Raw genomic sequence first — 17745 nt, forward strand, 5'->3', positions numbered from 1 at the left:
GGGCAAACTTGAGTTGCCGGTTGTGGCAAAAAAAAATTACAACTAAACTTCCCAATGACATTATATCAAAAGCAAACCAAGATTGTTGCCCTATGGGTTTTTCTTTCAATTAAGCACAATAAAAGTTAGCATAAGTATATATTTCTATCTATATGATAAACAATCATTAAACTAGTGAGATACGAGTACCTTTTTTCTTTTTTTTTTTAGATGATCCGCACTTTTTCTGAAATAGTCTTAGAAAGTGACTAAAATACCCACGAGACAAATAGGTAAGAAATAAAATTAAAATATATATCATGACTGGTCGCGGATAGCATATATGGGTTCAAAACACGAGTCATTCACACCATTCATCCCCACACCACACAATTTACTAGCCATCCAGCCAGTCGTAGGTGGGTCACGAATGATGTGTCAATGAGCAAGTGGGCGTGGGTGGTCATGGGTTGTGCAGATGCAAAATGTAAAATCGTCATTTGTTTCAAAAAGGATACTAGTGTTGGGACCATCCATAAAAGAAGGTACTGAACATATCTTGTAGTATGGCACTACACTGCAAGACTACAAAACTAAAATTATATAACATAAAAAAACAAAATAAATAGAAAAACGAGACCGCTAGGAGTTAAAAAATGAACAAGACCATTTGACATGGCAGTATGGCACTACACTGAGAGTCTTCCAAAGTATGAAAAACATGGTCTATATAATCCAACACTAAACTTTATACATTTTGACCTTTGATAACGTCCACACTGTCAGTGTCAGAAACCTAGTACCATTACTTCATTATTTAAATTAAAAGCCAACAAACAAAACATATTCAATATCCAAAGCAAAATATGGACATGTGACACAGAAGACAGTGAGTTTTTTAATTGTCGTCTAAAGTTATCTCTATTAATAAAAATGCATACCTGCCATTATTGCAAGACTTCCAGGCAACCTTCCAAACGTCTCTTTAGTATCCAACTATCCATGGACATGTACAGAATAACGTTATATACTTTGTTAAAATCGACATCAGTTGGCTTTTTGTTCCGAAAGATAAGTTAGACAGGCATATGAGCAGCTAAGATTAAAAACAAGACTAGTAAAGATAACAATCATAGTGAAATACAATTATGCCCTGCGGGTACTATCTTGGGCATCTGACTAGCGGTGACATATCTTTGAGGATATAACTTAGGAACGGTAGAAGGTCCACCAGATGATGCTGGCTCAGCTACAACCATTTGAGCTCGGCTGTGGAACTTGGCGAAACGGTTGATGACTGCAAATCTCTCCAAATCTTGGGTCTCCATTCTTATTTCAAGATACGAGCCTCCATTCTCCAACCTTCATCACCATTTTAAAACACATAAACAACAATTTATAAGTAATTCCAAATTTAGAGGATATGTAAGTTGCATCTAGGGTTATCTAATTGTTTGCTTATCTACAGTTTCAATTTTTTATTTAGGTTTTGACGAAAAAGGGTTCCTTTGAGCATAAAAGTCACTGTGTGTTTGTACCTCAAAAGCTCATCTTCTAGTTTTTTTGCTCGATCAATGAAATCTTCTACAGTCTTTGAGAGATTTTCACCGCTGCGCTTAGATATATCCTTTTTGTCTGATAACCTGAAAAATGCAATGTTGAAAGAATCAAATACATAAGAAAGTGCAATAATAACTTATTGAAAGGCTTATATATATTCTTACGAGTCGGATATATCGCAAGGCATGTGAGAATGCTTTGCCAACCCACATGCATCACCAAGTGCAAATCTAGCAGCGAAGTATGTTACACTATTATAGCATGCAGTGGCATCAGCTGAGAGGATTGCAGCTGGTGCAGGTCGGAATAACACTTGCATAAGTTGTGTCGTAAAGATAATTCTCTTTTTTGGGTGAACCATTGAAGGTGAGTCTCCCGACGCTTCTCCATGTTCTTTTAACTGTTAAAAGATCGTCAGAACAAGTAGCAAGAATTGCAAGACTATTGAAAGTCAACTTTTCATAATGCAAACTGTTCAACCAAAAAGCTCACCTTTTCAGGTACCCGAATTGCAGCCTGTGCCCATTCTAGTTCAGCAATGCTGCAAGACAACAATGTGAAAGATTAGGACGCATTCAAGCATCCTGTACTTGCGCTTTAAAGATCAATAGTATACTTAAAAAAGTTGCTCTGAAATGTTTTAGAACATACAATATATACAACTCTGTTATGTAATAGATATGCAGGACTTGCCTCATATCTTGGAGCCTTGAAGAACCTTGCGTTACTTCTTTATACCATGGTAGAAGCTCATACGTAGAAAATTTACGCTTCTTTGATTGATAAACAGGCAAAGGTTGTTTGGGCACATCTATATACTGCATGTAAGGGGAAGATGATTGATTGACAGCAAACGTGTTGGTCCCGGACAATGGCTTTACAATCCCATTTTGACTTGTGTCGGCTAAATTCATTTGCACGAACGAATTATCAATACGCGGCTGTGAAGCATCATGAAGAGATGGGTTAGACGATCTTTTGACCATCTGATCTTCTCTTTCAGCAGATGCCATGAGCAGATTTCTATAATTCTCATATACAGAGTTAAGTTGAGGAGCTTTAGGATCGGAATCGACCATTTCTTTCTTTAATGTTGGCCTTGCATTAGGATCAGAGTATGTGGGATTCAGAGGGGATATATGCACTTTCTTCAAAGATGCATTTGCGTTTGCACGTCCAGGGAAAGCATCTTCTTCAAGAAGAAATTTACCTTCTTGCCCTCTTGAGTAATCAAAACCTTGGGAATTCAATACATGTCCACTAGCTTCCAATACGTTATTTGCCACACCAGACTCCTTTGGAACTTCAGAAGTAGTTTCAATCCTGCTATGTGACACATCTGAGGCTGAAGGAGATCCACTTATAGTCTTATAGGATCCCATTCCAGAAAGATTTGGCTGTGATGGATTATCTACCGACGTATTATACTTTCTCATTGAATTAGAAACCTGTTGACCCTCAAACATTAACGATCTTTGGCCATCTTGGTCCTTTAATTGGACTATATGGGAGGTGTCCTACAAGGGATCATGATAAAGATAAGGTATCTAATAAAACAGAGAAAACAGCAATTCAATAATCCAAAGTTAACATCGACTTTTCTGATATAGTTATATTTCTGAACTAATGGTACATACCGGTGGACGGGAGATCTGAGATAAGCCAAAGTAGTTAACCGGGGGCCTTTGAGTTGGAGAAGCCAATCTAAAGCCAAATGGTGGGGCAGAATAATTGTTGGAGGGAGTTTGTGCATCGGCAGTTTCAGGCTTAGGCATCACATTTGTTGAAAGTGATTCAAAATTTGTAGAGGGTGCAGAATGTCTATATTCTCTGAGCTTGTCTACTTTGTGAAAAAGCTCAAGCATATGCCGACTGCCATTATGAACCAAATAGTGTTTCATAAGACCATGCAAACAGATAATTTAAGAGTAGGAAAACCTTCTAAGAAAATTAGTCCGTTTAAAATCCATGTTGCAAATTACAACCTTTCTTTTCAAATGTCCATGATATTTCTTTGTTTCAAAAGATTCCAAGTCAAAATTACTCACTACAATCATTGTAAGTAAATAGGATAAGTTCTTGGAAATGTATTCAGCTTTATTGCAGATATTTAACTTAAAATGTTTCTATTGTGGGTATCAATCTTCTAAATACTGTTAATCTATGTATTTGGTGGTATTTTTGCTTACATGGCATCCATATAAGTTGCCACATCAGAAAGATCACAATAGCTACATCTTTGCCATGGTTTCTAGTTAATTTATTAGAAATTAATTAAGAATTGACGACAATCAAACATCTGATAATCTTTACCGTGCTGAGTACCAAATCAACTGTTAGAATTCTCAAGATACTTGACAGACAAACAAACAATTTTATGATATGTGAGAAACACTCCAACATCTTACTGAAACTACGCATCGAATTAATTGTTATAATGCTCATGTAGCCAAGAAGCACACACCTTGTCTGAGAATTTGAATCTGCAGTAGGAAAGTCTGCTGGTCTGTCCACAATGGCAGACATCCCAGAAGATTCGCTGCTTCTAAGAGTTGTCATGTCTGATGCTTTAGAGGGCAAAACCCCCTACGGAAAGAGGACACATGAATGGCATGTCAAGTTTTAAACATTGCAAAATAAATGATAGTGTATATATGGGAAACGATCACATAATTGGCTATTCACTTACCTTGTTAAACTCTTCACCATTACTTGAAGCATCATGAACAAACCCAAACTCTCCATCATGCCCACCCGGTCTTTGATGGACCTGTAAATGTGAAAATCTTTGAGCTTGCGCACTTGCTTCAAATCCGCCACCTTCTTTGTGGGATTGTTGAAAACTGGGGAAACTAGAGCTTGCATTAGATGATTTAAGATCCTCCTGCCTTGCAGTTAAAGAAGATGCATTTTGAAAATTATTATTTTGCCATGAAGGTAGGTTTTTCCCACTTTCCATTATATTAGGGGGCTGGTTATCATTGGACAGTTCTGGGTTCTGAAAGCTCAAACCACTCCACTCTTCCTGCACACCAGTATCAGTGCTCGAGGTTTCTTCAAGTGCAGACTGCATAAGAGCACTCCAAGTCCCACTTTGAAGAGATGGAAGAGCTTGCGAATTATCAGTGTCATCAAACATGCTCCCAAAACCTCCCAAGCTGTCATCATCTGTACTGAATAAGAACTTCTGTTCCAACGGATCCAAAGAAGTGAAGTCTTGAGAAGGGTTGATGTCTTGCTCATGACCCCTACCAAATTCTTGTTGATCATTTCCTGTTTGACTTCCCATATCTAAACCTTGACTAAAACCTGGTCCAAACATGTTTTTGGCCTGATAAGAAACATTATACTGATCACTCAAAGAAGATCTACTAATAGTGTCCACCTGTTCGCCAGTGGATTCATGAATTGCGCCCTGAAAATGTGAAAGATTACTAAAACTATGTGCATCAACTGGCTGAGATGCAAGACCCATTGATCGCAACACTTGATTTTGTGCCTGTGAATAAGGCAACCTGTTCTGAAACCCCTGGACCAAGTTGGTATTGCCATTACCAAACATAAACATTTGGGAAGCATCACGGACCGGTGTTCCATTAATTAAGGGTGCATATTGAACCCCAGAGGCTTGCTTATCGTGTATTACAGATTGTTGATTTATAACATTTTGTTGCCTCTGGTCATTTAACTCTTGAAGTTTCTTTTGCCTCTGGAGTTCTTCTAGCTGCTTAAACATAATTTGCCGTTGCAACATTTTATTATCATCCAAATGAAAACTGCAGTTTAGACTGGTTCGCTGATGGTTATCAAGCCACTGCTCAAGAGGAATAACTCTAAGCCTCCTAAACTATCATGTAGCGGGTACTCAATGTTCACAACTATGTATCAGAAATAAATGAATCTCGAATCAAGATCTTGGGAATAACTTCTGCAACTTAGCTTTAATATAACCTACCTGAAAAAGGAAAAACAAACACGGAAACTAATATCATGAGAAGTATCAAAGAGAACCACGAAATCTAGCCACATCAATGAAGAACACATTATTCTTCCTAGTATATAAGAAATAAAGCATTAACTGATTACCATTACGTATAAGAAATTCTAAAACAAAAACGGTCAAGTTGACAAACGTCACATATAGCATACGCCTTCACTTTCAAAAAATAAACTCACAGGTTAACGTCGGTGTACATGAAAACTTCCCTTTACCCCTTGCTCGGCTGTAAGGTAAACTAAGAGCAGCACTATCTAGAGTAAACTTCATAAATCATCAGAATTTCGTTAAAAGCTTAAAAAGAAATCCTCCTCACTCAAAAAACAAAACATAAAACCGTCATTCTCGCAACATAAAAAATAAAGTTAATGACTTTCATTTCATACAAAACATCATTTTCGCAAAAACATGACCACAACTTGAACAAAAAAACAATCTTTGACAAATTCATCCCGCGATACATTCCGTTATCGCAAAATATGGTCTTTCTTTTAGCATTTACGCAATCCTTTTAACACTTACTTTTATTAACTTTCTGATATTTAAGGTAGGTGAAGAACTGAAAGTACTCAAATCTAACCTAAGTACTTGAAACAATAAATAAAGCCAGAAAGTTTACTTAAACAGTTAAACCCTTAATAACTATGATATCAATACAATCCTATAACAACAACAATTAATAACTACAAAATGTTGCAAAAATTATAGCTCAAACCCTAAATTAATAAAAATTAAAATAAAAACTGTCAATTTATCATAAGCAAAAGAAATTATATAAATCAACTAAACTAATAAATAAAGCTAAACCTGAAGACTACAAAATTAGGGTTTAAAAAAGTGTGATCTAGCAAATTAAGGGTTGGGGGTGGGGGTAGTTGAGAAATAATAATAATAAATAATAATTACTTTAGAAATGGAGATCATATAAGTTGAAGTTATTAGCAGCTGATGAATGCACCTTCTTCTTCTTCTTTCTTCTTATTCTTACTTTCTTTTATGTATATTGTAAGTATACAGATATAGATACATATATATATATATGTATGTATGTAGGCAGGGGAGGTTTTTCTCCTTTTTATATTTTTGCTTTGTTTCTCTCACTAAAACTACTGCTACTGATGATGAGTGAGAAAATGTTATGTTTGTTGGTGCTCTCTTTTTTTAATTCTTTTTTTTTTTTAATTACGAGTATCATTTAAATAAAACTGAAAATAAAAAGAGATGATTTATTTATGTAAGTATTAGTTTAGGTTCGGATCCAGGCGTGAAGGTTCAATGACGAACCTGAGGTTTGGGATATAATGAAGCTGGGGAATGTGTCGGTGTGGTTGAGTGTATATATATGTTTGGAATCTGGTCCGTTGGTTTATGATAATAATTGATCGTACGGTGGGTGTTGGTGGATGTAAGTCAAGAGTCAACAACTATACAGTAGTGTGCTAGTGTAGTAGTGTTTAGAAACACGAGAAGGGGAATCTTTTTCGTTATATAGACCTTTTCGAACAGTTTACCTTTTTTGTTAACAGTAAAAATAATGACGTGATTATTTAGTGTACTTAGATGTAAAGCAGTAAAAGATGAATTAAGCTTTGTAATTATCAGTTTATCACGTTAACTTTTACATTGAACGTTTAAACTGCTAAATTTCCTTAACAATAACAAAAAGAATAACTAATGAAAATTGCTTTTATATTCTCATCTATTACACTAATCCAACAATCTTTTGCTTTCATCTTGACTTTTACTTTGAGTCTTTAAAAGTTTCATAACGCGATACAACATGAAAAGGAAATAAATCGATGTTAACACCAACTATTGGAGACGGTCTTATACTCTATCGTTTCAAGTTAAGCGAACACCTTTTTATTTTATACAGTACGAGAGAAAGGTACCCGCGTATTGAGACGGTGATGAGAGTGGCGGCGGTGTAATGACGGTGACGGACTAACGGTGGTGGCAGTGACGGGTGGCGGTGGCGGCGAAGATTGGTGGTGACGGCGGTGGCGCCAATGAGTAGTGAAAGTTATTAATATAATGTGACTATGATGTATAGTACATCATGCATTAGAATGTGCACATTGTTGAAACATATAATCAATATTAAAATTTTAAATTCAATGTTGAAAATCGTATAGATATAGATATATATATATTCCAAAGTAATTATTTATGTATAAAACTCTGATAAAAACTTTTTAAATAGTAATTATGTTGAAAAAAAAATTATAACAAAGAGAGCACATATAGAGTTTTGATTTTGAGTTTTATACACACAACTATTAAATATCCTAATTCATACTGCTAATCTAACACAGACTCAACACATGCAATCTTAAAATATGGCGCCAAGCCAAAAACAAAACACATCACTTTTGGCACCAACTATTAAGTTCTTGCCAATGACATGTAGTACAATTAGTAATGAATAGGAACAAATTTGCCACAATTAATACAAATCTCTGAATTCAAACTTGAAAACGCCCATAACCACAACCGTTGAGTGAGTTAGGTAATGTCCCTTACATTATGGACAGACGGTTGATGTGAGCTGGTTTGAGTTGTCCGCTATTAACCAAATACTAGGTTCTTGCAAAATTGTGACAAGAATGGAAGTCAATGTTTCATTGTTGAAGAAAATGCAATCACATAGAATTACAAAGACGCATAGATAAAAATTGTGCTATCGCATAGGACGACGTCAAAATTTTAAACCAAAATACTCCCACGGATACTAAACATTGTTATTTTCCACGGAGCAATAAAGCATAGATAAGTACGGTCATCAACTACAGATTATGCATCCTTGGAAATGGTATAGTGATTGGATTACAAACCTCTTTGACAACACTGAGACAAACATAGAAGACTTTGAGAATTTTCAGCCCCGGTCTCATTTCTGTCTAAATAATACACTGCCGACTCATTTTCAGTAACCAGCATTAGTCTTCCTGTGAGAAGTACAAACATGTGTATCCCAGTTACAAAATAATCATATAGTGCCTATTATATGACAATATGCAAGGGAAGTATCATTAAATACAAGATGCATGCTATTATTACACAAGGGAAGTTCAAATCAACCCGGGAAAGCGAGTTTCGAATACTGGCGTCCAGTTAAAAAAATTTCACAAAATCAACATCACGCAAATTTCTGTGATTAGGACTTTTAAGCAAGTGTGTAAACTTTAAAAAGTTGACACAACAAATCAGACCATTTGTTAATTGATATGAGATGAAAACTTCCGCATACCTTCATGCTCATGGAATACAGGTTTCAGAAGATATCCGTAGCTTTGAATCTGCCCCTCCACTTACCACACTATCTCCGTTCCACCAGTCGGCACATAGTACCTTATCCTCGTGTGAATCGATTATAGCCAATGGCCACTGCACCCAAGTAACAGTAATCAAAGATTAAGACTAAGCAGAATAATGTCTCTGTAAAGTGACTGACTTTTCAAAGCATTGTACTTGTTTCTTTATTGCAGTCAAACCATTTTTATTGCCAAAGTGTAAATGAGAATACCAAGCTTATTGGATAAAAGGTTAAAACTTTCAAACATAATAGCACCTTATCCAAAATCGCTCATTCTTGATAAGTAAAGTGACATTTTAGACATTTTCAAAGAGAGGTTATTTTGCAGCAATAAAACAAGAATAGTTCAAAATGTTCCGCTCATAAACCAATGGTTGAAAAGAAACACAGGAAGGTATAATGGTAAATACCGCAGTTCTCAAGTCCCATAGCATGACCTTCCCATCGTAAGATGCAGAAAGCAAATGAAACCATGACCTTTTGTGCCACTTGCATGCCGTTATCCAGGAAGTGTGAGAAGAGAACTGGAAGCTAGGAGCAAGAGTTCCTGTGATTATAATTGCAACAACTCAAAGGTTTAACATGTGCAAGTGATGGGGACTTGGTTATCAACTGTATATTTGTGTGTACATTAAAAATTACCTGGTTTACGAGGATCCCAGATCCTAAGAATAGGATCAGAGCCACCACCTGCAATGAGCGCAGAACTTTCACCTCCAACATCAATGCAGTTTATTACTTTCCCACAAAACTGTATAACGGAATAAGTTCAGAGGCGCTCTTATAATAAATTAGGTGAAATTCATTAGACCAGTTAACAATTTTGCATTGTATGTATGTAATGTAGAAAACAGAGATTTTGATTTAGGTGCAGCTTAAATGATCTAACAGAGATGTAAAACACCAGTAATTGTAGTAAACTGGTAGCTGACAACCTTTTCCTTTAAAACAAACTGAAGTCTCAAAAAAAAAAACAAAGTTATAAGGGTATCTCTAGCTTTATGACCTTTCTTTCTATTGGCATGTACAAGGATACTTGTTGGCTTAAATAGGCATGAAGTGTTGTTTAGTTATTTATTTGCAAGTTTAAATTCAAACAGAAAAAATGAAAAACGGAACCAAAATTTGCGGTAAACATATAACAACAAGCAATTTGCAATACCATGTTCAATGTATCTTTTCCCGTCTCCACATCCCATCTTCTGATGGAATGATCCCATGATGCAGAATAGATAGTTCCAGGTTCAGGCCAAACAACTGAAGATACGCATTGTGTATGTCCCACAAATGTAGAAACAGCCTCTCCCTGCACGAGTCGGAACTTTTAGATATCTCTATTTAGAAGTTCTCAGCAAAAAATGGAGGTAAAATAGTGTGTGTGTGTGTATATATATGTTAAAGCAGAACAAGAAAATATAACTTCAGATCAGTAGTTGTTTCCATAACATTATGATACAGTAAGCATTAGTTTAACCCAACTGTAATTATAAATAGTGAATCAAGTATATCGGCCAATAACAATCCTGTCGAACTCTAGATTAACATATAGCATATGTTTCTGAACCGCACATACGTTCAAACTTTGCTAAAATCCTTTTCCAGCCACTAAAGACCAACAGAATCAGGTAACTTCTTAGTCTTTTGATCATTTGATGGAAACTATGTGTCACTCAGTTTGTGGATCTTGTCTTAGGTAGATGACCATCTGGAGCCTAACTGCCTAAGAGATTACAGAAAAAACAAAGAGTGTAGATTGAGGGGTGAATCTGTTGTATAAAGTGTCCCAAGAAGATTTAAAAGTTCTCAATTTTAAATTTGTCTTCCAACCACTATTCTTTTCAGAGGTGTAATTAAAGGCTCAAAGCAGTTTCAGACACTTCTTAAGCAATACACTTCTAAAGATATGTAAATAAGCAACTTTAAGCAGACATGAGAATATCATCAGACTGTTGCCTGTTGGCTGACAAATGATCAGTAAAGTTACCTCTGATTGAGATTCTTCTTCCTTATTGCCTTTTTTCCTTTTCTTCGTTGACACAACATCACCTTCATTAGACTCTGTCTGCCACAAATTGATTCTACAATCCCAAGAGCCAGAACATACCTATAAAATCAAGACATAAAACTATTGAGAAAGCTAGCAAAAATATTTAGAGTTATATTATAAGCAGCTATAAATGTAGAAAGAGAACCATATCCCCAGTAGGATGTGCTGCAAGACTTTGCACAGAAGCGGTATGCCCACACAGAGTTCTATACGCTCTAATCTTCAAGTTCTCCTCTAGGGCCGCTGCATCAACCTTCAAGTTAAAAGAGCTGTATTAGAATCTTCCAGATAGCTTTGTTTTAAATGAGAAACCTATGTACAATTACCTTCCAGAGTTTCACAGTCTTATCTTTTGAACCAGTCGCTACTACAAGATTGGACTTGTTCTCGCTATCTTCATTATCAGCATAAAATAATTAGAGTATAATTAGTATAGTGGACAAAAATGACAAAACTAAAGGCTGAAAGATCTTAACTAGTACAAGCTTGTCTAACTACTAAAACGTAATCAATCGAGCATTTATTGATAATTAAACTACCCCATATACTAGGAAGACCAAAAATCATGTATATTCATCTATGACTAGTCAGTTAAGATGATACCTATTCCTTTCACAACACCAACTGATGTAAGTGCATCGCTGTGCCCCTCCAAAATATGTGTACAAACCCCGGCAGCTTTCCATATCCTAAATTACAAACATTTAAGCATACAATTATTATTGCATCTGATTTTCATAAAGAAAAAAAAAACATTACATATAAAATCTGTCCCATATAATTAACGGCATTACCTTCCTAATCCATCATAGCAGCCTGTCAAAATGACCCTGCCAAAAGAAACAAAAGTACATAACTTTTAGTGAGAATTATCAAAATCATCTTCCAAAGGTCAGTTACACCAAGAGAAGAATCACGTGCATACCCAGCAACTTCATAAAATATTTTGTACTTAGATCGTGTTTGTGCCTCATAACTTATATTGATTTATGCATCCTTATTGAGGAACTCTTTCCAAATTCCCCACTTCTAGTGGTTGGATGTCAATTGTTAAACTGATGGATAATAAACGCCAACAACAGTTTAATATCAACGCTAAAGTATTATGCATCATTTGTCGGAAGGAGATTGTCTCAAGTTCCTCCAACTTGACTAGTCAAGTTGGGAGGATCTTGGCCCTTGATTTCCTTTGATTGAAAATCAAGGGTCAAGATTCAATGATAATAAATGAATCTTGGCCCTTGATTTTCAATCAATGGTCAAGATCCTCCCAACTTGACTAGTCAAGTTGGGGGAACTTGAGGGAATCTCCTTCCTTCACGTATCGTACAATAAGAATTAAACACCAAAAGTTGGGATTTAAAAGGAACTCCTTTGTCAAGTATCGTACAATAAGAATTAAACACCAAAAGTTGGGATTTAAAAGGCACTTGCTCTAGACACATCATTGTTAAAGCATTTTGCTTCAGTGGTGATATTCCATACATACCGCACGATATACAAGTGAACAAGTCCCAGTGTCCCACCCACTTTGAGGAATTATATACAAAGACACAAAATTTGACAAAGAAAAAGGACATACAATAGCTTAGTGCTACCAAGTAAACAAACTTACTGAGTTGAACCGTCGACTGAACTGACCCAATCATCATGTAATGAAGGATCGTCTTCCTTACGTGGTGCTACAGCTTTGATGTACTCAATCTCAAGAATTTTCTCCTGTATATGAACACATTTTACTATCAGGTATCATTAAACGAAGATATAATGAGCACAACGAAGACTGATCTCATATTCTCACTTCTTAAACTATATATATACACCAAACCATAGATTAATAAATACGATCCAATTGCTATTGATAAAACGCACGAATGAAAATGACAAAAAGTAGTTCCCTTTAGAACCAAATCACTTTTTTAAGCTTTTAGTGATTCTTCTATACATAACGAGTGAAGGGCGATCTATTATTAACTTCACTTTTCATTTATTAAATAATTTCGATAATTGGTCTTTAATACGAATAATTTGAAAAATCGGAAACAAGTACATACAGCTGAAATGCCCTTGGCAAGAAGAAAGGCTTCAAGTGACATCCTAACCAGCTCATTATCAATTAGAAAATCAAACGGTTCAGCTTTCCATTCATCATTTCCTGATTATTCAATAACATTCACAAATCTATTAGCAATATATATATATATAAGCTATACAAAAAGAGTAAATTGAACTACACGCTAAAAAAAGAAAATAAATAAAAAAACCTGATTGAAGGAGATTATTAACAACAGCAGAAAGGCCCAATCTGGTGAGGTTGGACGGAAGAGCAATGGAAGTCGTCGGAGCTATGTACGGCGGTTTGAGCTTTGTAACGAATCGTACTTGAACACTTTTCGTAGCATCATCTCCGTCGATATCCATTGATATTACAGATTATTATTATTACTATTGTGATGTGATGAAATTCGGCGCGGATGAAACTAGGGTTTTAAGATTTTGGTTTGGTTTATCAGCAGGGTTTTAGGGGGTGTTTGCTTAGTAGCAGCCAACAGGGCTTTTCTTTTTCTTCTTTTACACTTTTAACCCTAGTTTTTAAAAAACCTAACATTACACACCCCCCTTATCTCATTCTCATTCATATAATGCTATATCCAATTGGTCGTTTTAACATACTGTACCTTTTCACATCCTTATCTCAAACATGTTCGTCTTTGCTTGTTTATAAAACTTTTGTACAGAGTTAAGTATAGACATCTTTAGATATCCATAGCACTTATTTTTTGATGGTACATGAATTAAGGATATTGAATAATGTTTGTATGGTTGGAAATAAAAATTAAAAATTTTAAGAACTTGTAATAAGTTTTGTAATAACTAGAAATCGAGAATTCGAGCTTATGTATGTGTCATGTTCGTCTTTGCTTGTTTGTGAAAATTTTGTACACAGTTAAATATATGTTTTTAGACATTTTTAGGATATCCATAGTACTTATTTTTTGATGGTACATGAATTAAGAATATTGAATAATGTTTATATGTTTGGAGATAAAAATAAAGAATTTTAAGAACTTATAATGATTTTTTTAATAACTAGAAATCGAAAATTCGAACGTATGTGTGTCTTAATATATGGGGTAAAAGTTACAAAATACATCTGTTTGGAGTTTGAATACATATGTCTCATTTTACATCTAACCCCCTTAAACACTTACAATATTTACATATTTGGAACACAACATTACAAATTGACACTACTAATTATAATTCTAACAATTTTAAAAATTCATAAGGATATAATATAACGGCTAAAAGACTCCTAAGAACGTTCTCTTAACATTGAAAATAGCCTAACCGGCTATCATGGTTGATCCAAAACCATAAAGATCTGAAATGGAATAAACCTTCGACACCTGAAAATCGAAAATTGAAAAACTGGTGTAATTTGGTTATCATTTATAGCATTTTTCTCTTTTCACTAAAATTTAGTATTTATGATTACTGCGACCCGCTATATATGCATGTTGTATAAAAACATATGCGTATTAAAGATTCATTTTAGCTAAATAGTCATTTAGCTAACTGTATATGTTTGTTACTCAAAACCGTAAAAATATGACGCAGAGCATTTTCTAAAATAGATGGAAGTCATCAGTGATATTGTACATTAATTATTTGTTTGCTAGTTAGACACAAACTTCCACTTCCACACAAGCTGAAAGTTTTGCAAACAGTATATCCAGAAAAAGATCAAAATATGCAGTTTAAACTAGTCTAGAGCTATTTATGCCACTAAAGGAAGGAACAACTAATCCAAATCCTATAATCGTTACAAATATCATAACATTGGGCAATTTAATCGTGTATGTGCATGATGATTCATCAAAAATTGTATCTTCGCTATCCATTTTGACATCTAACAGACTAAAACGTAAGATACAAGAGGCCTTACATAACATTTCTGATATCTATATATAAATAATTATGTTACAAAATAAGGGTATGCTCGGACCCAAATCTTGAATTTGGTTCGAGCTAACTAATGAGTAATAGGAGATAAATGAACCCATAACCCCCTCCCCCCTCTCTTCTTTCTCTTTCCCAGAGCGTGACCCAACAGTCCTCTTCCTTCCATGGGTTTGGTCTACTAACCCGAACCAAAGATATAACACTTTCAAAAACCATTAATATTACTTTCGATAGGAGTTGTGCAATGATTTTGGAGTTCCTTCAAACAGATCCAAGATATAATTCTCCAGATCATCAGCTGTATACTTGATATACTTCTCACTAATACTATTGGTGTGCCTACCAATGAAAGTTCGGTAAGCTTGAATCACCTTGAGCGACATCGAGATCTTCACATCTTCGCGCAGTTGAGTATTCGGTACTGTCCATCCAGTTTGATTTTTGTATATCTCTTCAAAGGCAGCATAAAAGGCTTGCAGCCTCTCCCTGAGTAGAGTCCTGGAGGTTGAGCCAGAACTACCTGAATTAGAAAAACCGTCTTCTGTAAGTAAATTCAGTATGGAGCTCCAAGTGGCCCGTTCATAGCTCATGGCGTATTGCTGGAATTTCCAGTTACGTTTTCTAATCCAATCATCTCCAAGAACGTTTCTTAGCTCTGAATTTTTCACCTTTTCAGCCATGTAATTGATGTTGTTCATCATAAAAAGGTGTCGCAAAGCTTCGTCTTTGTATAACTTTGATTTTTCCTCGAGGTTGCATTCAAGAATAGACATTAGTGATCTGAAATGTATGGCCATTGGTGATGAAGACGAGTTATTGTTTTCGTCGTTCTTCCCAGGGCTAGCATCGGGTGAAGTTGAAGAATCTTGATCGTCTGCAACTCGATCTTGGTCTTTCAAGCAAGCATTTAATGAATCACTGTAATCGGTTAGGGTTCTAAAGTAGTTCATGACATAACGGGTGAGATGGTGGTTCCCCCCTCCAGGGAAAGCACTATTTGATGTGTTCGACCCAACTGCATTCTCGAACTCTATAAATGTCGCTTTTACACAGTCACCAACCCGCGTCAAGACGTCTTGGCACTCGATCCTAATGTAGGAACCACTTTCATCAGAATACAGACCTTCGATATCTGGCATAAGGTCTGACAATACTTCATACATGTCGAGAATCCTGAGAAGTTTCTCGGGCTGGTGAGGCCCGATAGCGATAGCTTCTGCAAAGTTCAAAAGCTGCAACATAGAAGCTTTTGATGACTCAAAAAAACATATTGAACTCACGGGTTCGGTTTCACCAAAAATCTGCTCACACAAGAACTTCTCACTAGCAAGATAGACCCGTACAAAGATCCTAATCGCCTTTGTCCATCTCCTAATTTTCGAGTTTAATGCAACCCATTCCATTTTCATAACATCTTCAATACTCAACTTTTCAACTTCAAGAATGAACAGACAATCATCTAACGCGTCTTTACGTGCACTGATAAATGCTTGAGAACATTCTCGACCATAATTCGAATCAAGCATCAAATTAGCAATGCATTTCAAATCCGGAATCACTTGAGGATTAATCAAATCCATAATGAAAACCTCTGCTCCACGGCTAACACTATCTCTCTGAATAGAATCATCTACTGAATCGTCCCCAAATGAAACAATTGAGTGCTCATCAAGACCATCATCTTCAGTAGAACGAAAAGATAAATGTTCAGGCTCTATGGTTTGCCGATTATTAACAAGCATATGCCTAAACTCTTCTTCTATCCTAGCCATAGATGTCTGAATAACACTGTTAACATTTCTCAGAAGGCCATTGTCATCTTTACTAAGATTTAAACTCTCTAAACTTTCAGCCAATCTACGAGCTTCATCCACCGTCTTTACATACTCCTTAGCTTCTTCAGGATCACAATCCCAAATCATAGCTTCATCATCACCTTCCCAAGCCATGATCTTTTCCTGAATCGAACCAATCCGTTCTTTAATACCATCAAGCTCTCCCTCTTCCTCTTCTTCATTCTCATCTTCACTTAAACCGAACTTCACCATCGAATTCAACCTCGTCCCTAAATCCGCCAAAACTTTCCTTGTTTCTTTACTTATCTTTTTGTTAGAATCCAATGCTGTCATAATAAGCTTAGCAGCATCAATCAAGCTCCTTTCTTCCACTACTTCCATCATATGATCACACCCTCCCATAAACTTTAAAAAAACACACTAAACCAAACTAAAAAAGGATTTCCAACGAACCCTTTTTATACAAGCCAAAACCCATGATTTCACTAAGCAAAAAAACACCCCCAAAAACACACAAACTCTCAGAGGACTTTTATCAAACACTTGGTGTGCAACTCAGAACTCATGAATCCAACTCAAGCCAACAAACAAAAATTGAGAAACAATTCAAGGGTTTGACAAAACAAAGTGAAACTCAAACAATTTGACTATACCCACGAACAAGATCCTATAAAAATCGCAACTTTTTTTATTTCTAATAATTTAAGAGAATAAATTCCAAATTCAATAAAACTTATAATAATCAGACAGAAAAAGAAACAACTAACCCTTAATATAACCTATCAATGTTCGCCCATCATTTTGTTTTTGGGTTTTGTACGGAGATGGATTTTTGTAGCCGGCAGTCTTTGAAATTATTTAACTATTTATATATCTGATTTTATTTAGCATTTACATTTCAATTTGGAAAAACATTTATTGGCAGTTTGACTTTTCAGTCATTGTGGAAAATGGAAATAAACAGAGACAGCAGCTGTTAAGGGTGTAATTAAATTATATTAAATATGGTAAATTTTACACGTGGCACTTGGTTATTAGATAGTGTGGATAGGTATTGAGAAAAATGGATAGTTGGACCAGAAAG

General features: G+C 35.5%; 3 protein-coding genes across 3 annotated transcripts; all 3 read right to left on the reverse strand.

The window, feature by feature from the left end:
• Positions 1 to 990: 990 nt before the first annotated feature.
• LOC122588640 lies at positions 991 to 6501 on the reverse strand. The gene is made up of 9 exons (XM_043760795.1): positions 6443 to 6501; positions 4229 to 5494; positions 4004 to 4125; positions 3177 to 3411; positions 2233 to 3056; positions 2032 to 2080; positions 1704 to 1939; positions 1518 to 1622; positions 991 to 1341 (listed from the first exon to the last, which is right to left on the reverse strand). Exons 2-9 carry the CDS (start codon positions 5291 to 5293, stop codon positions 1110 to 1112), a joined length of 2868 nt encoding a protein of 955 aa, XP_043616730.1. The 5' UTR covers positions 5294 to 5494; positions 6443 to 6501; the 3' UTR covers positions 991 to 1109.
• A 1764-nt stretch (positions 6502 to 8265) lies between these two features.
• LOC122588768 (ribosome biogenesis protein WDR12 homolog) lies at positions 8266 to 13417 on the reverse strand. The gene is made up of 13 exons (XM_043760962.1): positions 13164 to 13417; positions 12954 to 13054; positions 12515 to 12618; positions 11694 to 11729; positions 11503 to 11588; positions 11226 to 11293; positions 11045 to 11152; positions 10837 to 10956; positions 10015 to 10158; positions 9495 to 9603; positions 9263 to 9399; positions 8787 to 8923; positions 8266 to 8484 (listed from the first exon to the last, which is right to left on the reverse strand). The coding sequence occupies exons 1-12, from the start codon at positions 13318 to 13320 to the stop codon at positions 8795 to 8797; spliced, it is 1299 nt and encodes a 432-aa protein (XP_043616897.1). The 5' UTR covers positions 13321 to 13417; the 3' UTR covers positions 8266 to 8484; positions 8787 to 8794.
• Positions 13418 to 14844: 1427 nt separating this feature from the next.
• Positions 14845 to 17525, reverse strand: LOC122588589 (exocyst complex component EXO70E2-like). The gene has a single exon (XM_043760730.1). The coding sequence runs from the start codon at positions 17061 to 17063 to the stop codon at positions 15087 to 15089; it is 1977 nt and encodes a 658-aa protein (XP_043616665.1). The 5' UTR covers positions 17064 to 17525; the 3' UTR covers positions 14845 to 15086.
• Positions 17526 to 17745: the final 220 nt, after the last annotated feature.

Source organism: Erigeron canadensis, chromosome 2, assembly GCF_010389155.1.
Source record: "Erigeron canadensis isolate Cc75 chromosome 2, C_canadensis_v1, whole genome shotgun sequence".
In the NCBI taxonomy this organism is placed as follows: Eukaryota; Viridiplantae; Streptophyta; class Magnoliopsida; order Asterales; family Asteraceae; genus Erigeron; species Erigeron canadensis.